Genomic DNA, 21,834 nt, shown 5'->3' with positions numbered 1-21,834 from the left:
CGCGATGCCCTCAATGTGATGCGGATGACACTGAATGGTCAGGATGAACAGCGACAGGTCATCGTGAGGTTCACGGTGTCTCTCAAGAGGAGACGGCACTGGGATTCCAGCTGCGCTGCACAAAATGCAAGCAACGCGTTAGTGAAAGTGGTGATGATGAAGGCACGTACTGTTTTTCGACGACGTTTTCGACGACGAGTCACCTGTTCTGGGAGAGACGTGAGCACTGGGAGATTCCATGTCAGTATTGACACACCGGCTTATCTCGGAAAGAGAGGAGACTCACAGCTTAATTGTAGTGAAAATTCCGTACTGTCTCTGGAGGTGTGCAGTCACACGAGACCTATTTGATTTGATTGTCGAATTGCGTCCATCAACGACAGCAGCGGGTCTCGCCGAGAACATCAAACATGAGTCCAGAAAAGTCCTGCTCTTCTCTCTGCCTGCTGACTGATGACGATAAAGAACTCCACTTACTGGAGTATCATCGGCAACACATGACATACCTTCAAGCTTACAAGCAACGTCGCAACCAGCCGAAGAGCATGGTCGCTCCACCTCCACTCTGTCATTTCTCAAATCCAGCCCGAATTTCGATTACAGATGATTTGGTGACCGATATATATGCCAAATTCAGTGAGACAACACGCCAAAAGGAGTCAGAAGACTACTTACAGACTTTGGCTGGTGCATTCCGGTCAAATACTTCATTGCTTGGGAAGACTGGACTAATAGACTTTCAGCGGTGTGCATCTCGATGGACAACACCTTTCGTGTAGCAGGGAAGGCATCTGTTGTCGACGGCAAGAGGAACCACTTGAAGACGATGAAGGGCGATGTCCTGAGTGTCATCAATGAGAATAATGAAATCATATCATGGGTACACACCGCCTTTTCGAGTGGAAAGATCAGTCTCTAACCTATGTTTTTGTAGCACTTCTGTCAGACCCAGACTGCAGGAGAGATAGAGGAGCTACTTATGGGACTCAAATGCTGGCTCGGAATCCTTGAAGTGTCCGATCCCGATATGGCCATCGTCGACAACTGTTGTCAGTCACGCAGTGCAATCGTCAAACCATTCCCTAACATACATGTTGGCTTGGACGTATGGCATTGTCTGATGAGGCATGTCTGTCCTCAGTGCTGCAGTGCTGTACTCCAACTGACCTTTTGACTCACAGATATCTCATCTGCATGGTCGACGACGCTAAGAACCCGCTTCGAACTGCTGTCGCGCGGGATATTGTGGACGCGATTTTGAAGATGACTGCGGACAAGCACAATACGGCCGTTTACTGGAATCAGAGTGAGCAGGAGCAAAGGCTGGAGGTGGCATACCAGAAGTGGGCAGACCATGGTGGAGTATGGACTGTTGCAGCAACAAAGGTATGATCCGAATGAAATCTTCAGTATGTACTCACTCACCGGTTGCACTCAGGTTCACCTAGACCAGCTCAGTCATGTGCGAAAGGGATGCCTCACGTGCCCTCGCCAAGACATCCGGGCAGATGGTAGTCACATCGAGGGATCACACAAGGGGTGGAATAGCTTGCAGCGCTCTCAAGCCAGTGGGATTGTCGTTTTCTCGGAATTGTGCCATGACTTTGTCTTGCGTCGCAACATACAGGTATCGTTCAAAAGTGCCTCTTCAAGTCCATTCCTGCGTGCGACTCTCGGCTCTCATCATATCCACCTTGTGAACAGTATAGCAACATTTTGGAACTCCCTGCTCACTGAAAACAAGCAGGCCTCGGGTACAGCTTCAAATCTTCGAAGGATCCCGGAGCTCCAAATTGTTGCCAGTGGCGAGACATTTGGTCTAGTGAACACCAAAAGTGCTGCCAACTACCACAACCTTCTCGAGCTCAAGAACGAACCCGAAGAGGAATTGTATGACTTGTCGGCACAAGCCGAGCTCAATGTCGAGGAGATGCTTCAACAGATCGATGTTAACCCCGAACTTCTTCGGCAGGCTCTAGCTAGTGGCTCGAAGACTCACCTCACTGCTACTGCTACTGGCTCGAAGTCGCAACTCTCTACCTGGTCTGATACGTCCGATCTCAAGCAATCAGATGTAGCGTGTGTACGTGGTGCAACAACGTACAGTCTGGCCAGCATGTCAGACCCCTCCACATCCACAGCAGTGGTGCTTGCCACGCCGATCTCTTGTACACCGCCATCTGATGTCATAGACGTCGACTCCGAGCTGCACGTGAGAAAGCAAAAAGCAAAAAGGCTGACCTTCAATGTTGAGGTACGTTAGCCACACCGGTACTTAATTATTCGCTGACCTTTCATCTATGATTAGAGTGAAGAAGGCTCACCATCTGTGCCGAAAAATGCTCCTGTGCCCATGGTGGGCAGCTCTTCTCAAGCCGGTAAGCGGAAGGTTGTCGTCGATGGGCCCAACGAGGACAAGCGGGCACAGTCATACTCTGGGCGAAGTCTACAGGATGCACATGCTTTGGAGTACATCAGTGCTGGCAGCAAGCGGGTGAAGTTAAGTGTAGAGGGGTGGAAGTCTGCATCATTGGTGAGTCCTGAGGTTTAACTCCACTAACGAATGACTTTGACATGATGCATAACCAACCTCTTGTCAGGCGGTGCACAATCCTCGGGTTGAATCGGGCAAAACGGCCTCCCCCTCTGGCGGTGGCACTAGTACTAGTACCAATGGCGTCTCAGCGGGTATTGCCGACTTTTTCAGTTCAACACGTCGCATGACTGCTGGAGCAGCTTCCAGCAAGAATCCTGGCGAGACAACGGCTGCTGCGCCCTGCACCCGATTAGAATTTGCCCTTCCTCTGCTCAATATCTCAGGGCTCACGGCCTCTCAACGTCTTTTCTCCATTTCCACTGGTGTTCATGCCCTGTCTCTCACAATCTCAACTGACAATGAGTTCTACTTGTTTATGGATCTACGAAGCGAGCAGCGGTGGGTATCCTACGACATGACTCCTTGGAAATGGGTTACCGCTGCAAACGACTACAATCTCCGGCTTGAAGCACTCAACTGGTCGAAGGCAAAGTCTACCATCAGGAAGACACCGCGTGCACTCATGGAGAAGCTTGGCGAGATCGAGCCCAAGCTTTTGGCGCATCTCGCTTCAGGGAAATTTACCTGTGCGTGCGAGTGACCTGCACTCATATTTGTACTGACATTTTGTTGTCGCACCGCCAGCAAAGCACACCAACAATGAAAGCTTCTGGAAGCGGCACTGTAATGCGGTGCCCATGATATTGAGGGACGAGAATGGCAAGACTAAAAAGGCATGTACTCGCAAGCTTTGATGCCCACATCAGGCCGTTGACTGACTGCTATGCTTCCTCTGCTCCTAGACTACCACTCGACACAAGACAAATACCTGTGGCCACTGCAAAGTCATTATGTATCCAGGCCCGGAAGGTTCGGAGATCAACCACAAGAGGTCATACTGCTCGGATGGCGTCAAGCAGAGGCCCTCGAAGATCCAGCTGATGGCTGTGCATCAGGAAAACCCCACTTTCTCTTACAGACTTATTTAGACTTTTGGGTCTGACAACCCTTATTTAAGGCCATAAGTGTTCAAATAAGTCGAATTTCAGACACTCAGGGAATATGCCTTAGGTCCTTTTTGTCCTTATGTCCTTAAATAAGGACCATAAGTCCATTTAAGTTATTTAAGTGCCCTTTTAAGGAAAAGTTGGGTTTTCCTGATGTGGGGGGCCAGATCCAAACTATTGAAGAAGACTTACCGAGCTGGCCCCAACCATTGGGTATCTTCACGGGCGGCACCACCTTCAATCCGGACATCTTCCTGGAGACACTCCGGAAGATGTATGACGAACTCGTGCTCAAGCGCGAGTCAGGTGGGGCACTTTCGATGGAATATGCCGCCTTCGCGACGCTGCTCAAGAAGCGCTTGAAGATCTTCGATGAAAAGGATGGCCCTGCTGCTCTGTTCGAGCTCTACAGGGCCTTAGTGCTGAAGCCGAATCGCGAGGAGCTGGTGGTCGAGCGGGACGGCATCAGGTACCTGCATGTTGATTGCCTCGGAGAGGGCTCACTGAGCGGCAGTGGTGGCGGTGGCGACGGCGGCGGCGACAGCAGTGGCAGTGGTGGCGGCAACAGTGGCAGCGGTGATAGTGGCGGCAGTGGCGGCGGCGGCGGCGGCGGCGGCAGCGACCCGAGCGACCACGACGGTGAGCCGCACGCTATCTGAGTCCATGCGGGGATCCTAGTTTCTTTGATTCTACCGCTTTAAGTTGCGGCAGTTTTTTCCTCTTTACTACATGTCTACTCTACCAAAATTTAATGACCTAAGTATGCTGTTCCACCGGTGAAGATCCGCACCGCATGGGCTGTATTTTTTTGCTGTGTTCCGATTCTTCATCCTAAGTTTAGCGCACGTGATCGCGAGGTCCGAATTGGTCCTGGCTCTCGGGGTTAGGGTTCCAATTTGTTTCCTGGGGTGAAGCCGACCAATTGGTCGACCGATTGGTCCCCCCCCTTGGCATGGCGGAGGTGCCCACGCGGGAAAATTGGTCATTCCAAGGATTTTCCCCGCCGCAGGCGGGCCGGAAAAGTGCCCAGGGTTTTCTTCCGACCTGCCAGAAGAGGCACCAAGGATTTTCTCCTGCCGCTGCCAGTAGTATTCTCGGTGATCCTGTATGGCCAACTCTCTCGAAGATTTTATTCTCTATTCTACTCCTACTGTTATGTGCACCCCCTGTTTTAGTTAATGTGTAATTATTTACATTGTGTGTGCTGCGTCAAATGCGTTCAAAGAAGATACCCACCAACTACCTCAACTTCCTTATCTGGATCCATGAGCTCTAAGCATTCACGTCGTCGCTCGCTCGTTCGCTTGCCTCTTAAGAAAATCCTGATATGTTGACCTGATCTTTTCATTAGTGTCATTTCCGACACAGATTCTGAGCTAATACCAGATTGTGAGTAGAAGAAGTAAGTGTTCTTGGCAGCCCCTGTTAGCTAATCCACTGCCCGCTCGAGTAAGCACCAACTTGAATGTTCTCTCGTTCCTCCATCTGCACGTACATACAGCGGATACAGCAGCCATGTCCCCGCATCTTCACGGCACCTACCAGCAAGCCTTTTGCTCCTTGGAGGGAGCCTCTGGCAGCCCGGAGCTCGCCAAAGTATTCTTTGACACCCTCACATACAATCACTCAGTCTGCTGCATCCCCCTGACTTCCTCGCACAAAATCTCGGAGAAGCTCACTTTGAACGAAACTCAAGTCATTTTCGAAGTCATCGGACAGATTGCAGCCGGGGAAAATAATTCCACATTGGGCGACATCTCCGGCTCTGTGCAATCTCGATCAGTTGCATCATGCTGGATCGAATGCCGACCCGATTTTATTTCGCATATTCAGTGGTGCAGGATCCCGGATGCCGTCAAAGCAGTTGCTGCCGCAGTCCCTGGACCAGTGGACGTCTCAACAATGATCCGTGTGGACTCCGAGACAGATACCATTAAGCTGAAGGTCCAATGGAACCGTGTAAGTGACCGATTTTTTTTGCACGTTAAAAGAACCCACAAATCTTCTCACAGGCTTCTAGCATGGCCATCCCCATGTACGATGTTGCCGAAAAGCTTATGGAAGTTGAAACGGCGGACCTTCATGGTCGCCCAGTGCGAGTGTTGTTCTGGATCCACTGTGCGGAGCTTGGCGAAGGAAAGCGAGCACTGCTTGCTGAACTTATCTATCTTGTTGACATCTAATGGGTATGTGGCTTCCCTTTCGACACAGACCGAGTCTAATGGTCATATTTCAGTTGTAGAAGCAACACCATTTCACAAAAAAAATGGCCGGTTGAGGAGGTGTCGAAGCCTGCCATCAGTGGCGGCATTCAGTGATCGCACACTAACATATTTTGTTGCTATGATATCAAATACTGTATTACTTGTTTTTGAATTGTACTATACTTTTTGGCGAAATGAACATGTTTCAGGTCAGTCCATGAAGTCCTACGTCGGCTATATGCTAAGGACAAGACCTGGCAGTGATCGCCGTGCCCCTAAATATTCCCATCATCAATTTTTGCCCCTCACCTCCATCCTCCATGTCTGTGTTTGAACCCGAGAGTGTCCTAGCACAGCTGAGGCCCTATGCGAAGAAGAAGAACTTTGAGAAGTCATGGAAAACTGTGGTATGCTTACTATTTTTAGCGATGACTTGAACACACTTCTCAGCCCTCTCGGCAGGTTGAAAACCGCTGGAAAGCATGGAAGCGAGCACGTTCAACTCAGTCACAGTATGCAGAGCAACTCGAATGGGAAGCTCACATTGTTGAGTACATTAATTTCGTTTATGATGAGATGAAATTGCATGGGAATTCAAAGAAGGACACGGCACCTTCTCTACGTGGAAAAATACCACTTCTCGGGCCTCGGTTTGTACCGCCATCCTATCTGCACCTTCAGAAGCGCGATCCTACACCAAACATCATTCCGGAAGTTGCTTACCTCAAGCCTGTCAATGTTGTTCACCCCTTCTATTATCCTGAATTAGCGCGATGCCCTCAATGTGATGCGGATGACACTGAATGGTCAGGATGAACAGCGACAGGTCATCGTGAGGTTCACGGTGTCTCTCAAGAGGAGACGGCACTGGGATTCCAGCTGCGCTGCACAAAATGCAAGCAACGCGTTAGTGAAAGTGGTGATGATGAAGGCACGTACTGTTTTTCGACGACGTTTTCGACGACGAGTCACCTGTTCTGGGAGAGACGTGAGCACTGGGAGATTCCATGTCAGTATTGACACACCGGCTTATCTCGGAAAGAGAGGAGACTCACAGCTTAATTGTAGTGAAAATTCCGTACTGTCTCTGGAGGTGTGCAGTCACACGAGACCTATTTGATTTGATTGTCGAATTGCGTCCATCAACGACAGCAGCGGGTCTCGCCGAGAACATCAAACATGAGTCCAGAAAAGTCCTGCTCTTCTCTCTGCCTGCTGACTGATGACGATAAAGAACTCCACTTACTGGAGTATCATCGGCAACACATGACATACCTTCAAGCTTACAAGCAACGTCGCAACCAGCCGAAGAGCATGGTCGCTCCACCTCCACTCTGTCATTTCTCAAATCCAGCCCGAATTTCGATTACAGATGATTTGGTGACCGATATATATGCCAAATTCAGTGAGACAACACGCCAAAAGGAGTCAGAAGACTACTTACAGACTTTGGCTGGTGCATTCCGGTCAAATACTTCATTGCTTGGGAAGACTGGACTAATAGACTTTCAGCGGTGTGCATCTCGATGGACAACACCTTTCGTGTAGCAGGGAAGGCATCTGTTGTCGACGGCAAGAGGAACCACTTGAAGACGATGAAGGGCGATGTCCTGAGTGTCATCAATGAGAATAATGAAATCATATCATGGGTACACACCGCCTTTTCGAGTGGAAAGATCAGTCTCTAACCTATGTTTTTGTAGCACTTCTGTCAGACCCAGACTGCAGGAGAGATAGAGGAGCTACTTATGGGACTCAAATGCTGGCTCGGAATCCTTGAAGTGTCCGATCCCGATATGGCCATCGTCGACAACTGTTGTCAGTCACGCAGTGCAATCGTCAAACCATTCCCTAACATACATGTTGGCTTGGACGTATGGCATTGTCTGATGAGGCATGTCTGTCCTCAGTGCTGCAGTGCTGTACTCCAACTGACCTTTTGACTCACAGATATCTCATCTGCATGGTCGACGACGCTAAGAACCCGCTTCGAACTGCTGTCGCGCGGGATATTGTGGACGCGATTTTGAAGATGACTGCGGACAAGCACAATACGGCCGTTTACTGGAATCAGAGTGAGCAGGAGCAAAGGCTGGAGGTGGCATACCAGAAGTGGGCAGACCATGGTGGAGTATGGACTGTTGCAGCAACAAAGGTATGATCCGAATGAAATCTTCAGTATGTACTCACTCACCGGTTGCACTCAGGTTCACCTAGACCAGCTCAGTCATGTGCGAAAGGGATGCCTCACGTGCCCTCGCCAAGACATCCGGGCAGATGGTAGTCACATCGAGGGATCACACAAGGGGTGGAATAGCTTGCAGCGCTCTCAAGCCAGTGGGATTGTCGTTTTCTCGGAATTGTGCCATGACTTTGTCTTGCGTCGCAACATACAGGTATCGTTCAAAAGTGCCTCTTCAAGTCCATTCCTGCGTGCGACTCTCGGCTCTCATCATATCCACCTTGTGAACAGTATAGCAACATTTTGGAACTCCCTGCTCACTGAAAACAAGCAGGCCTCGGGTACAGCTTCAAATCTTCGAAGGATCCCGGAGCTCCAAATTGTTGCCAGTGGCGAGACATTTGGTCTAGTGAACACCAAAAGTGCTGCCAACTACCACAACCTTCTCGAGCTCAAGAACGAACCCGAAGAGGAATTGTATGACTTGTCGGCACAAGCCGAGCTCAATGTCGAGGAGATGCTTCAACAGATCGATGTTAACCCCGAACTTCTTCGGCAGGCTCTAGCTAGTGGCTCGAAGACTCACCTCACTGCTACTGCTACTGGCTCGAAGTCGCAACTCTCTACCTGGTCTGATACGTCCGATCTCAAGCAATCAGATGTAGCGTGTGTACGTGGTGCAACAACGTACAGTCTGGCCAGCATGTCAGACCCCTCCACATCCACAGCAGTGGTGCTTGCCACGCCGATCTCTTGTACACCGCCATCTGATGTCATAGACGTCGACTCCGAGCTGCACGTGAGAAAGCAAAAAGCAAAAAGGCTGACCTTCAATGTTGAGGTACGTTAGCCACACCGGTACTTAATTATTCGCTGACCTTTCATCTATGATTAGAGTGAAGAAGGCTCACCATCTGTGCCGAAAAATGCTCCTGTGCCCATGGTGGGCAGCTCTTCTCAAGCCGGTAAGCGGAAGGTTGTCGTCGATGGGCCCAACGAGGACAAGCGGGCACAGTCATACTCTGGGCGAAGTCTACAGGATGCACATGCTTTGGAGTACATCAGTGCTGGCAGCAAGCGGGTGAAGTTAAGTGTAGAGGGGTGGAAGTCTGCGTCATTGGTGAGTCCTGAGGTTTAACTCCACTAACGAATGACTTTGACATGATGCATAACCAACCTCTTGTCAGGCGGTGCACAATCCTCGGGTTGAATCGGGCAAAACGGCCTCCCCCTCTGGCGGTGGCACTAGTACTAGTACCAATGGCGTCTCAGCGGGTATTGCCGACTTTTTCAGTTCAACACGTCGCATGACTGCTGGAGCAGCTTCCAGCAAGAATCCTGGCGAGACAACGGCTGCTGCGCCCTGCACCCGATTAGAATTTGCCCTTCCTCTGCTCAATATCTCAGGGCTCACGGCCTCTCAACGTCTTTTCTCCATTTCCACTGGTGTTCATGCCCTGTCTCTCACAATCTCAACTGACAATGAGTTCTACTTGTTTATGGATCTACGAAGCGAGCAGCGGTGGGTATCCTACGACATGACTCCTTGGAAATGGGTTACCGCTGCAAACGACTACAATCTCCGGCTTGAAGCACTCAACTGGTCGAAGGCAAAGTCTACCATCAGGAAGACACCGCGTGCACTCATGGAGAAGCTTGGCGAGATCGAGCCCAAGCTTTTGGCGCATCTCGCTTCAGGGAAATTTACCTGTGCGTGCGAGTGACCTGCACTCATATTTGTACTGACATTTTGTTGTCGCACCGCCAGCAAAGCACACCAACAATGAAAGCTTCTGGAAGCGGCACTGTAATGCGGTGCCCATGATATTGAGGGACGAGAATGGCAAGACTAAAAAGGCATGTACTCGCAAGCTTTGATGCCCACATCAGGCCGTTGACTGACTGCTATGCTTCCTCTGCTCCTAGACTACCACTCGACACAAGACAAATACCTGTGGCCACTGCAAAGTCATTATGTATCCAGGCCCGGAAGGTTCGGAGATCAACCACAAGAGGTCATACTGCTCGGATGGCGTCAAGCAGAGGCCCTCGAAGATCCAGCTGATGGCTGTGCATCAGGAAAACCCCACTTTCTCTTACAGACTTATTTAGACTTTTGGGTCTGACAACCCTTATTTAAGGCCATAAGTGTTCAAATAAGTCGAATTTCAGACACTCAGGGAATATGCCTTAGGTCCTTTTTGTCCTTATGTCCTTAAATAAGGACCATAAGTCCATTTAAGTTATTTAAGTGCCCTTTTAAGGAAAAGTTGGGTTTTCCTGATGTGGGGGGCCAGATCCAAACTATTGAAGAAGACTTACCGAGCTGGCCCCAACCATTGGGTATCTTCACGGGCGGCACCACCTTCAATCCGGACATCTTCCTGGAGACACTCCGGAAGATGTATGACGAACTCGTGCTCAAGCGCGAGTCAGGTGGGGCACTTTCGATGGAATATGCCGCCTTCGCGACGCTGCTCAAGAAGCGCTTGAAGATCTTCGATGAAAAGGATGGCCCTGCTGCTCTGTTCGAGCTCTACAGGGCCTTAGTGCTGAAGCCGAATCGCGAGGAGCTGGTGGTCGAGCGGGACGGCATCAGGTACCTGCATGTTGATTGCCTCGGAGAGGGCTCACTGAGCGGCAGTGGTGGCGGTGGCGACGGCGGCGGCGACAGCAGTGGCAGTGGTGGCGGCAACAGTGGCAGCGGTGATAGTGGCGGCAGTGGCGGCGGCGGCGGCGGCGGCGGCAGCGACCCGAGCGACCACGACGGTGAGCCGCACGCTATCTGAGTCCATGCGGGGATCCTAGTTTCTTTGATTCTACCGCTTTAAGTTGCGGCAGTTTTTTCCTCTTTACTACATGTCTACTCTACCAAAATTTAATGACCTAAGTATGCTGTTCCACCGGTGAAGATCCGCACCGCATGGGCTGTATTTTTTTGCTGTGTTCCGATTCTTCATCCTAAGTTTAGCGCACGTGATCGCGAGGTCCGAATTGGTCCTGGCTCTCGGGGTTAGGGTTCCAATTTGTTTCCTGGGGTGAAGCCGACCAATTGGTCGACCGATTGGTCCCCCCCCTTGGCATGGCGGAGGTGCCCACGCGCGGGCCGGTACCCCCGTTACGCCAGCCTCTAGACAAGGAAGACAGGCGTTCCTTGTTAAACGACAAAGCGTCACTGACTTGTCCTTCGGAGGAGTGACTATCTACCTGCCTGTCTGCCTGCCTCACTGCTAACAATGGATCCGCAGGTCAATCGATTCGGATGTGCCCTTAATAATAGCATGGAAGTGTTTGTTCACGAGATTTCCCTGGTTCTAAGTACATGTTTGAATCTGATTCAGGCATCAATAACCGTTGATGCGCGAGTCACTGTCCGTGATTAATTACATCTTGAACTTCAGGAAGATCAGGAACGATCGATTAGTAGAAGGCTACAATCCAGCGGAATGACATGGTAAAGAACAGACACCACTTAGTAGATAAGTGATTACACTACCAGGCTACGATGCAATCACATCAAGGCTGCTCTTCCCCAATCTTCGTGTGCTAGAAGTGGTTTCCCAGACATATCCCAAACCTTCGCGAGCCAATATGCCGCCTGCAGCCAGGCAGTATCATACTTTCTCCTGGTCTTTAGGATCGACACACAACACCCACTTTCCTCCGCTTGCTCGCATAATTCCAGCATCTCCGTCTGTGATATGTCAGCCCTTGCCAGCACAATTGGCCGACCCAGCTTGTCTGCACCATCAGTCCACCCCAACGCCACCGCGATGCCAAAAGCACGGTCATTCTGCCGAGCACGATCCCGCAGGGTCCTAAAGAGGTCATCCTTGTACGGATCCGGGAGCTTCGACTGGTTGTACATGTCACTATACATGGACACATCCTCCTCGGAAGCGGACCACGAGACGTTCTTCTCCGTTAAGCGATACTGCTTGCACAACTTGAGCAGCTCGTCTTCCTCCGCCCGTGTTAGAGGTATGTACGAAGGCGGACTCGGAGGTGGGGAGGGATACATCTTGGTGCGCTGCGAGGGTGAGATGCAGCATAAGAGGCGACCAGGGTGTGACAGAGCTGCGAACGAGGAGAGGGAACAGGAGTCCAATCCAGTGAGTGGAAAACGAGACCCCGATGTGTCCCTGCACCCTCCGAACCGAGAAAAGATGTTGGTGAGAGCACAAGTAGGATAACCAGCAATCCCCTGCTTTCCATCTTCGTCCAATCTAAACCCATTGTTGTGTGCGGATGCAAAGCCTCCGGGTATCCCACAGTCATGGGAAGATGATGTATGGCACGCATTCTCATACACGTGCTTAGCGCGGAGGGCTTTGGCGAAGACGCCCTCTTGACCCGCGTTATCCTTGGGAGACGTTCCAGAAAGCGAGTCGGCAGTCGTTACGAGTGTCCAGCGGGGACTTTTCCAGAATTCAGGATCACAGGCAGTATTGATGAGCACTACGGTGCACTTGGCCTCTCGAACACATTCTTCTACATTTTCGGCACCACAGCGAAGATCGGGATCGCCAGGGAGGATTTCGAAGGCGCCTTCACTAGGAACATTCACCCCTATAAGGGCTATCACGAGGACATCGTCCGCGGGTAATTTGCTGGCGGCGGACAACAAACTCATGTAGAATTCTGTTTCTTCCATCTCGACGAGCTTGTCCCGGCAACTAAGTGAGGTCTCGAATGCAGGAGCTTCAGTGAGGATGCCACCAAATGCAGGATTATCCATCAGTGAAGACCCGCTTTCCAGAGTGTATTTGATGGAGAAGTTGCAGAACCACTCCAAGTCCTGTGATTGGGGCCGAAGTAGCTCGTGCAGTGCCATGAAATCGACCACCATCGGACAGTGCTCGCTCATCGAGGATGCTCCGAGTAGTGCTCGAACATGGTACTGCCTCTCAACTGGCCTGAACAAACCCTGAGCGAGGTGCATCAAATACGTTCAACTCCAACAGGCTGCCGTATCAACTTACCGAAACAGTTGTTTGAATCCACTTGAATGCAGAATAGAGAACCATCTCGTTGTGAAGATGCTGTCGATGCGGAGTGGTGTAGTGGCTGTTGTAACGGTGACCCCTGAGCTCCTCTTTGGCCCTTGGGTCTAAATAAGTAAGCAATGACATCGACGCACGGATTTATACTACAAGAGATCGACGGACGATTCAAAGGTTGAATGCCGAACCTCAAGCAGCACTCATCATTGTAGCGAGACTCATCACTGTAGCGAGACTCATCACTGTAGCGAGACTCATCACTGTAGCGAGACACCTGTCTGCTGCCAGAACGAATGCTCCCACCACTGTCCCTCGACCTTGCGTGGGCAGACAAACCTGCCGCCTGCATTTGCAGTTTCTGAGCGCTCTAATACCCACAGCTCCGAGACGCCTATGCGGCGCAGATAGTTTGCCATCCGGCCGTAGTTCAGACCTACAGCATGAGGGCCATGGCTGTCATCGGATAAGCAGAATCTTCCGCCTTCTTTCATGATCAACTGCATGTAAGTACATGAGTGCCAGCACGAGAATAATTGGGTGAGCACACACCCGTGCTACGTCTTCGCCGGGGTAACATGTGTCCCACACCTTGCGCAGCGCCGCCGCATTGCACTCGAAGAGGGCCCCATAGCTCACAGCAAATCGTATATTCCTCTGCAGCTTCGACCACGCCAAGTGGTAGGGCTCTAACTTCAGCGTGGGGTTGTACAGGCGACAGAGATCGATGTGACCTATGACCTCGGGGCGAAAACGCTCCATAATCTTGTACTGTCCGTCGAAATACTCTCCAAGGAACACTTCCATCTGGATGAATGGGACACTCGGGCTCGGGTCGAGCTCGCCCCCAAACTTGGCGATCGCCTCTTCGTACGTCTCCCGACTGAAGTCGATCGGGACTTCCTGGATGTGGTGCACGGAGCCCACAACGTACTCAATATTCGCTCGGTATCGCTGAAGCAGTTTCTCGAGGTTATCGAGGTCTACTTTGGTGATGAACTCGGTCTCGAGCCCCACCAGTAGTGTAATCCGGTCGGCGTACAGCTGCTTCAGACGGTGCGCCTCGGCGATAAATTGGTCAAATTGCACGGCGAGTTCCTTGATCGACGTCCCTTCCTTTCCCGGTGTCACGGTCAGGATGAAGGAACTGGAAAAGAGGGCGAATGTACCTCTTCGGGGTAGAGGTCCTTGAGGCGCCAGCGAGGGACGTGCTCAGTCAGGCCGTACACTTCGAAGCCTTGCTTGATCGCCTCGAGGACGACGTCCTCGAGCGTCCCCGCAGCGTGCTTGCAGAACTGGCCAGAATGAGAGTGGTGGCTGTATGGCATCCTTGGAGGTCGATCGAATGGCACAAGGCCGGCTGACAACGTGGCGATTGGCACTGCACATCCGAATTTGGCACCTGAGAAAGATCGACACACGCTGCTGGATTAGTACTCGGTTCAGGGTTTATCATAGCCCTCTGCTCTTCTACTCTAATGTTATTGGAGAAGTGGGGTCACCCGAGGTGACCTTTGAGGTCTGCCGAGCAGGCAACGATGTGGTGTGCTTGTGCCACGATTGTCCATCAACCGTGAAAGCTTCAACTTGCGCCACCGTGACTTTATCTCCTCTTCCTCCACCCGTGACCAACCTTCTGCAAAAACTGAACGACATGTATCGAACACTGTTGACCGTATCATTTAAACAACGTTTCGCGGGCTCAATTTCAGACTGTCCGCCTGATACAACATTATGATACACGACCTGTATACTCTACATGTATCATCTACACAGAGCTGAACGTTTCATGACTTTTGCACCCTCCAATGAGCTCACGCCAATAAGAGAGTGTAAGAAATACTCACGTATAGGCGAATCCAACGCGTTGGTTCGTCGTATCAAACACCTGGGAACGCAGATTAGTTAGATGCATGAGCTACAACGCAAAATACTCCAACACTCACCGCGTATGTTCTCTCCATGAACTTCTGGCCAATGATGAAGTCCAGTCCCTCGCCGCTGTTCGCGCCGATAGGTCCGAGGTATCCGTACTGCACGCCTGGGACGGCGCCCCACGCGACGTTCTGGTCCTTGGGAAGGAGCTGCGCAGCGGCGTCGAGCGAGAAGACAGAGCCGCCAATGGTAAAGTTGAAGGGCTTTATGGACGAAACAGAGGACTCTGGAATGACGAACAAGCCAGTGTAGTTGTAGTCGACGTAGCTCCCCGGGATCGACGCCTGATATGTGGCGAACCAGTCGTCGGCGATGTAGATCACTGAGATCCGATCTGTCTTAGCTCGAGTAGCTCCGGGATGGATGGCGAAGCTTACAAGTGGTGCCCGTGTCCACGATGCCAGCGTATGAGCCGGGAATGACAGTCGTGGTGCCGTACGTAGCTTTGGTGACGTTGATACCCCAGTAGTAACCGGCAGGCAGTGTCTTCGTCACTGGCGTGTATGTGATCTCACCGGTGTACTACGATGTGGCGTTGCGATGTTAGAGCATCAATCGGATATACAAAAATAAAGGGGCGACCCATACCAGAGACGTATCAATGCCGCCGAGTGTGATTGCACCATCTGACACGAACGATCAACTGAAATGCGTGATGTCGGGAGCAGAAGCGACCGACTGGTGTCATTGTATTTCGTCGCGGGAGCGAAGTATACGCCCAGTATTTCCGATTCAATGAGACCCTGTTCGAGGGCATTGTCCATGACGGTCGGAATTAGTGCGTTGGTGTCGGGATACAGAGTTCCCTCAGTAAGAATGGTCGGTCCAACTCCAATAATGCCGTCTACACCTCTGAGTACGCAATTATTAGTTCAGGCTTACAAGATATTTAATCAAGCAATTGTACATACTCAAAGTCTGCATATTCCAGAGCATCACCAATCGATTGATCGTTGATCACGAAACCTGGCGCAATAGTCACCTGGTCGAGATCTGCACAAAGAGATGTGTGTATAATCGGAATACTGGCGCGGGTAAAGAAGTGAAAATACTGACATTCGTAGCCCGAGAAATACCCGGTTCCATAAGTAACATTAACCTCCTGGCCCGTGGGTATGCTGGTGCTCGTACGGACATACGTCTTCCCTGTTCTGGAGAATTAATCACGAGTAAATATCTTCAAAGCGAAGAGAGAAAGCAACTTACCCGACGAAAGTATTGGAACTGCCAGTGTCGATTACAATATTGTAATACGTAGGGGGAGAGCCAACACCGACGGAGGCCGTGTACTGGACGTAGGCAAGCTGTGTCGCGGGAACGGTTGTAGCCGCCGACTGGCCTCTTGTCTTGAGCAGTGCTGCGCGAGCGCGCTCGGCGGTAGGAAGACCCTCAAGATAAGCGCCAGATCTGCCCTGGACCGGATTGAGGTTGAGAGTAACAGGCGCAGCAGCGCCAGCGGCGAGGGAGACAGATCCGGCGACAAGAGCGAGGGCGGAGAGCGATCTCACCATGGCGTCCTGCGGAGCGGAAGAGGACAGGCAGGCAACACCCTCATTTCGAGTATTTATCGAGTCAAATCGACGCTTCTTGTATTCGCCATATGGATCGTCTGCTGAGGGACAAGGTGATAACGCAGCATATGTGCCTCGAGGACGACTTCCGAATCCACATGGTCATATGGGAGTCAGTGTGAGACAGTCTGAAGAAACCCAGAAATAGTGGCACTTCGATTCCTGCGGCAACGACTTTCGAGTTCTGCGCAGTTCAATTTTTACATGGCCTACTATATATATATGAACAGCGTGTCACCTTTCTGAGTCCATAGGCCGTTATCGCTGTTGAATAATAGTTTATCAGACGTGACACCATGTCCGTGATCAAGGCGACAGAAGCGAATCTATCCACGTGGATTCATGTCGATTGTCCATGTCGTTAACGTTGAGTAAGTATAGTAGCGCTCATCGCATCAGAAGGGTGCCTACAGATCCTAGGATCTGCTCTCAGAGCGTTCCTATCAGGTTATGCTGGACAATGATCCTCCCTCGAGAAGTCTTACACTTTCCGCCCGTGCTTATTAAATTCAAGGGAGTGCATTTGCTGGTAGAGACCCATCACTCCAAGCAAGCTACATCATCACCGCATAATCGAATCTGAATGCAAGATCTAGTCTCCCAAAGGCAGACTGACACTCTCTTCAACGTCATCGTTGATACTTCTGAGATCGCAGCTGGTGAGACATCGTAATGACGAGGAGAAGTCCTCGAGCGAAGGTTCGACGTGTGATGAGAGAATGAAGTAGTCAAGAACGGTTGCGGGTTCACCTGGCATCTCCTTGCCGCATCTTCCTCTGGTGCAAGTGAGTGCTATATACGATAGATGTCTTTCCAAACCAATCCGATAAAAACTGAGCACATAATTCATAGCACGACCTTCTGCATGGCTTCTTCATTTCCTCGAGGTCTTGTTGACTTCGCCATGCCGGGTAGGTCTCATAACTGGTTTTGATTGGAATAGCTTCAAGGGCGAAGGCGACGACCTTGTCCGATCAGGTGGGGTGGATGGCTGCGACTGGTCACGTTGGGATAATGATGATCCTTCAGGGGTATGTCTCACTTCGTACGGCGAGAGGTAGGAAGTAACAGTGCTCCTCCCTCTAACCGCAGAGGAAGATTTGGATGCTCGGACCCAAGACGCGAATATTTCGGCCCTCTTCGAAGAGGCAATTTGTTCGCGAGATGAAGTGTTAATTGGACGCGATGGAGCGATAGTTCGCGTTGGTAAGCTTTCACGAGATCCGCATCCCTACGCCACGGTTTCTTAATTAAGGAAGTGAGATTGCTTGGACAGTGAAAGGTACACACAGGAACAGTATTGTTAGGGTATTCTTGACCAGCAGAGTCTTCGTCTTCATCCTCACTCTCTAGCCTCCACGTGCGGGAGGTGTAGGCTTGAGACTCGGCTTCATCAGGATCAGCTGTCACTGCCTGCCACGTCTCCTCTAGCTGTTCCTTTGAGAGATGAAAGCGCTTGATGGGTGTTCCCCGAGGCCGCGATTCATTCCTTGAGGCCTTTTTCTCGACCTCTGAGGTACGCTCCTCCGGCTGTCTCTGTTGAAGAAGTTCTGGCCAAGGAGGCACCTCGGGTCGGTCTCGTCTATCGAAAGGTCTGTGTCGGACCGCGACCGATTCGGTGTCTAATCCCTCCAAATTCCCCTTCAACTGTCTCTGTTGAGGGTCTCCACGCTTCGATTGCAACGAGTCACCTTCGGGTCGTTCATGTGTACGGGAACGTTGCTGCTGCCTAGCTACCCGTTTAGCACTTGACTCGTCAGTACGCACCACCGACTTTTCTTTCTGAGGCGTTTTCGGCCCCAAACTCTGTTTGGAGTACTCTTCTGATCGTCCACGGACAGGCCTCTGCCGCTCCGCCCATTTAACATCTAGCGCGTCGCCTAGCCGTTTTAATTTTTTGAGTACGACTCGCATTCGGGATATGAGTGATTCGTAAGACATGTTGTACACCTCAAGAGTCGGACTGATCAAGTACGTCCAGTCTGATCGAGTTGATCAGACTAGCCATTTCGAACACGAGGATCCACAACACGTACTGGGCAACAACCACTTATCGCCGAGGTCGCGCTCGTCGAAGACTATGCGCTCCTTCCTGTTCACTTCCACCACGTTCGCCCCACGTGTGACAATCAGCGATAATGCCGTTCTCATCTTGGTGCCTAATTTCCTACGAACAAAGCCCGACTTGTGCACGGGCTTTCCGACCACTCGCATAACGGAGACGTTGAGCCTGCGTCCTCCTGGCCAATGTGCTGGGGCAGGGGAAAACGGAGGATCAGGGCGCGGACGCCTCGGTAAACGCAGTGCGCCCTTGGGATAGATACGGATGGAGAAGCCCTGTGCATAAATGATGGGTAGAGTTCGCCGTAGTAAGAGATGAGGAAGCCGGTTCGCCGGATGGTTCCTGTCGACGGGACCGGCGAGGTCTGGGCTAATGTTTCCGTACAGAGGAGCAGACGAGCCCGGTGTCGTTCGCCTATACTACGAATACGCGCTCAGAAAATCTCCACCAAATCAACGTCAGGATTTGACTGTGAACATTTGCTCACGTTGAGAGACTTTAGACGACCTGCTTTCGGCAGACGGCTGAGTGCGCGGCATTTGTGCATTCGTCACAATGGAGTGGGAACTAGTGAAAAGCTAGCCTGAGAACGATGCAGTAAGTTTCCCTCCAGATGACGACGCAGGCAAGACAAGATAATATATCAGACGGTACCCAGTTCTGAATGCATCACGTGGTTACTCCGCCACGAGGCTATTGAACCGCTGTCACTCAAATTTTCATCTTGTATCGACGACATACTTTATAGTCAAATTGGATTTCTTCTGCTACATTCTGTGATATCACTGCACCGCATGCGTTGAAGGCAAGCGGCGCTATACTCGGCAATCTTTGCCTGCATTACCCATCTGTAACTTCTGTCTTTCCTGCCTGCTTCGTCTCACTCGGTGTGTGGAATCCATCCTACTAAGTGGCGAGCGAGGTGACTAAAGACCGATTGTGTCTTCCGCTTTGCAAGTAGATCAACAATTCCTGATTCAATACCCAGCTGCACGAGCATGCAGCATGAAGAACCGGTGCCTTGCGCGAGGTAAGTGAGTCGTGTGTACGCGATCTTTCATTTTAGTTGCATGCATTGACATGTGTTGATCCAATATTATTCCCCTCCTTCTAAAGATTTCTATATGCTCAGCAGATTTATAGGGCATAACAGTAATAGGGCATAGCAGAATTTCTGAGTCTCCGCTCAGCAGAATCCCGCACATATAGTTCTTCACAGCAGCATTTTTTTCCCCTGTGGCAGTCCTACTTCCGCTCAAAGCTTTTATGGGCGCTACTCTCCAACATGCGGTCAACACGATGGATGCTTCCTCACTTCCGCAGGCGCGCATGGGGGCCATATCCATACATACATAGGGCACCCCTACATATACCGCACCTGCGCCTCCAGGACCTTCAGCATCTACCGCTCCCATTGCTCACTGACCACAGTATTCCCAATCTGCACTGAAATGACTCAACCAAACGCATCGCCACTGTCGGCCTCGTTTGCTGACTATGGAAAGCATCACATTCTCTCCCTATTACCTGCAGAGTCACGGATCCTGGCAGTAGCTTCTGCCAGAATCTATTTTGCACCATTCGACGGCCGCGGTGAGGATTGGGTCTGTACGGGCCTGCAGGGGTCGCTGGTGTTTGGTAGTACAGCGCAGTCCGATGAATGGTCGGAAACCACCCTCACGAGCCAAGTTTCGAATTTCGTGCAGAACTACTGGTTCCGTCTCATCGACGGGATATCTGGGAAGGGTGTCGTTTGGCAGTACCAGATTCCCGCAGGATTCGAGTATAGACTCGACAAGCCTTTCTTCCATGTCTTCTCTGCGATGGTGTGTCGCTCGCCATGCCCTTCGGGCCTGCTAGGGCTGATAATCGCCTAGACAAGGATGTTCGGCTTCCGTTTCGACGACGACGGTGAAGCGGCACGTTTTTACCGCGCCGTTGTCGGTCATTTTCAGGCGACAGGTATTGATTCGTCTGCAATCTACGATCGCCTATTATCCTGACTCTTTCGCAGAGCCGCAGTCGAAGAGAAAGTCGCGGCCCTCAACCCCAAAGAATCGAGTCTCGCCCGCGATGATCTCCGCTCCTGCCATGGACTCATTCGTACACCTGGCGCATGTGGGATTCAACGAAGACGGCTATCTCGAGGTGCCCGACCTCCTCACGCCTCGCTGGAAAGAGACGATTCAGGGACCCCAGGCCCACCGCAGGTCGAAGAACATAGACGACGACAGCGGGCTCATCGACGGCTTCTGGACGAGCGTGACTACCATCCACTCTCAGCCGCCAACGCTTCAAGCGGCTCCGCCCCCTCGTGGGGCAGCGTTCCTCCGCCGCGTGCGCATGCGCAGCGGGGTGGCGAAGGTGAATTCTATGAGCTTCGTCGATGGCTTCTGGAAGGGTCCCAAAGCAGCCCGGAGGGCGTCAGCGTAGCCCTTCATGAGTCTTCCGTCCATGATATGTGCACACATTTGCGATGGTTGACGTCAGCTACCACCCGTTCGTTCTGTTTCCGTATATTTCAAGGTGGGAGCCAACTTGCGATATTAAATCAACCAACTGATCCTCCCTTCAAGCACATCTCACTCCACCTTACTCTGATAACCATCTCGTCTAGCTGTGAATTATTTCTCTTGTGTTCTGCCGTCGCATCATCCGCATTCTATATTTATCATTTGCAAGCACCACCAGTCTAGGGCCATGTATCTCTCGCTGTCTATACCATATTCTTCAGAGCATATATTATTGGTTGGATTGTATTGGTTGGATTGTCATTAGGCGTCGGAAATGCATTCATCGGTGACCGAGACCGTTGACGACTACTGCGCCAGTGAAGACAGAAAAGTCCACAAGGTGGAAGGAGAGCGCACTCCTGCCTACCTCGCCCAGTTCACGAAGCAGGCACCCAGGGAATGGACAGCAGAGTGTCTACACACGGCAGAGATCGGTAGTGGTGCTGTGCACCGTTGTGTGCAGTCGATCAGATTTGAGGATCTCACGAGATCCCTCCGGTGAACGCGGCGCATACTGCTCCACCGAAAAAGAAAGGACGGATTCCGCAGCGAATCTGGTACAAACAAATCAGCTCTCCACAACACGAGCGCTTGGGCTGTACGCGACGCAACGTCCCAACGGCTGACACGGTCAGCGCTCGTGCGTCTTCGATTAAAAAATGTGTTGGCCAATATGAAGGGTAAGACCGGATCGCGGTGCCCTTCGAACCAGAGGCTAACAGTTCAGAACCGACTGGATCGACTTTGCTTCACCTAAGTTCACCTAAGTACCATCAACAGATCAGCTAACTTGAACTCCGAACCAGTTTGGAACGACGTACTTA

General features: G+C 51.3%; 9 protein-coding genes across 9 annotated transcripts; 5 read left to right on the top strand and 4 right to left on the bottom strand.

The window, feature by feature from the left end:
* Positions 1-1,194: 1,194 nt before the first annotated feature.
* SCP_0505840 (hypothetical protein) lies at positions 1,195-3,291 on the top strand (the record flags this gene model as incomplete). The annotated part of the gene is made up of 5 exons (XM_027758642.1): positions 1,195-1,386; positions 1,439-2,254; positions 2,309-2,533; positions 2,601-3,123; positions 3,182-3,291. 5 exons carry the CDS (start codon positions 1,195-1,197, stop codon positions 3,289-3,291), a joined length of 1,866 nt encoding a protein of 621 aa, XP_027614443.1.
* A 524-nt stretch (positions 3,292-3,815) lies between these two features.
* On the top strand, positions 3,816-4,202 carry SCP_0505830 (hypothetical protein; the record flags this gene model as incomplete). The annotated part of the gene is made up of 1 exon (XM_027758641.1): positions 3,816-4,202. The coding sequence occupies one exon, from the start codon at positions 3,816-3,818 to the stop codon at positions 4,200-4,202; it is 387 nt and encodes a 128-aa protein (XP_027614442.1).
* Positions 4,203-5,058: 856 nt separating this feature from the next.
* Positions 5,059-5,726, top strand: SCP_0505820 (hypothetical protein; the record flags this gene model as incomplete). The annotated part of the gene is made up of 2 exons (XM_027758640.1): positions 5,059-5,502; positions 5,556-5,726. The coding sequence occupies 2 exons, from the start codon at positions 5,059-5,061 to the stop codon at positions 5,724-5,726; spliced, it is 615 nt and encodes a 204-aa protein (XP_027614441.1).
* Positions 5,727-7,710: 1,984 nt separating this feature from the next.
* On the top strand, positions 7,711-10,718 carry SCP_0505810 (hypothetical protein; the record flags this gene model as incomplete). Its single annotated transcript, XM_027758639.1, has 6 exons — positions 7,711-7,902; positions 7,955-8,770; positions 8,825-9,049; positions 9,117-9,639; positions 9,698-9,744; positions 10,194-10,718. 6 exons carry the CDS (start codon positions 7,711-7,713, stop codon positions 10,716-10,718), a joined length of 2,328 nt encoding a protein of 775 aa, XP_027614440.1.
* Positions 10,719-11,440: 722 nt separating this feature from the next.
* SCP_0505800 (hypothetical protein) lies at positions 11,441-12,956 on the bottom strand (the record flags this gene model as incomplete). The annotated part of the gene is made up of 2 exons (XM_027758638.1): positions 11,441-12,856; positions 12,912-12,956. 2 exons carry the CDS (start codon positions 12,954-12,956, stop codon positions 11,441-11,443), a joined length of 1,461 nt encoding a protein of 486 aa, XP_027614439.1.
* A 233-nt stretch (positions 12,957-13,189) lies between these two features.
* Positions 13,190-14,257, bottom strand: SCP_0505790 (Probable histidinol-phosphatase; the record flags this gene model as incomplete). The annotated part of the gene is made up of 3 exons (XM_027758637.1): positions 13,190-13,429; positions 13,482-14,045; positions 14,099-14,257. 3 exons carry the CDS (start codon positions 14,255-14,257, stop codon positions 13,190-13,192), a joined length of 963 nt encoding a protein of 320 aa, XP_027614438.1.
* A 440-nt stretch (positions 14,258-14,697) lies between these two features.
* SCP_0505780 (Polyporopepsin) lies at positions 14,698-16,375 on the bottom strand (the record flags this gene model as incomplete). The annotated part of the gene is made up of 9 exons (XM_027758636.1): positions 14,698-14,722; positions 14,777-14,817; positions 14,876-15,186; positions 15,242-15,386; positions 15,453-15,490; positions 15,544-15,716; positions 15,776-15,857; positions 15,921-16,015; positions 16,071-16,375. 9 exons carry the CDS (start codon positions 16,373-16,375, stop codon positions 14,698-14,700), a joined length of 1,215 nt encoding a protein of 404 aa, XP_027614437.1.
* Positions 16,376-17,309: 934 nt separating this feature from the next.
* Positions 17,310-19,044, bottom strand: SCP_0505770 (hypothetical protein; the record flags this gene model as incomplete). The annotated part of the gene is made up of 4 exons (XM_027758635.1): positions 17,310-17,666; positions 17,726-18,417; positions 18,472-18,916; positions 18,985-19,044. 4 exons carry the CDS (start codon positions 19,042-19,044, stop codon positions 17,310-17,312), a joined length of 1,554 nt encoding a protein of 517 aa, XP_027614436.1.
* A 904-nt stretch (positions 19,045-19,948) lies between these two features.
* Positions 19,949-20,930, top strand: SCP_0505760 (hypothetical protein; the record flags this gene model as incomplete). The annotated part of the gene is made up of 3 exons (XM_027758634.1): positions 19,949-20,323; positions 20,375-20,459; positions 20,512-20,930. The coding sequence occupies 3 exons, from the start codon at positions 19,949-19,951 to the stop codon at positions 20,928-20,930; spliced, it is 879 nt and encodes a 292-aa protein (XP_027614435.1).
* Positions 20,931-21,834: the final 904 nt, after the last annotated feature.

Source organism: Sparassis crispa (genome assembly GCF_003851025.1).
Source record: "Sparassis crispa DNA, contig_000004F, whole genome shotgun sequence".
In the NCBI taxonomy this organism is placed as follows: Eukaryota; Fungi; Basidiomycota; class Agaricomycetes; order Polyporales; family Sparassidaceae; genus Sparassis; species Sparassis crispa.
The sequence above is the reverse complement of the archived record's forward strand: the minus strand, read 5'-3'. Positions and strand labels throughout refer to the sequence as shown.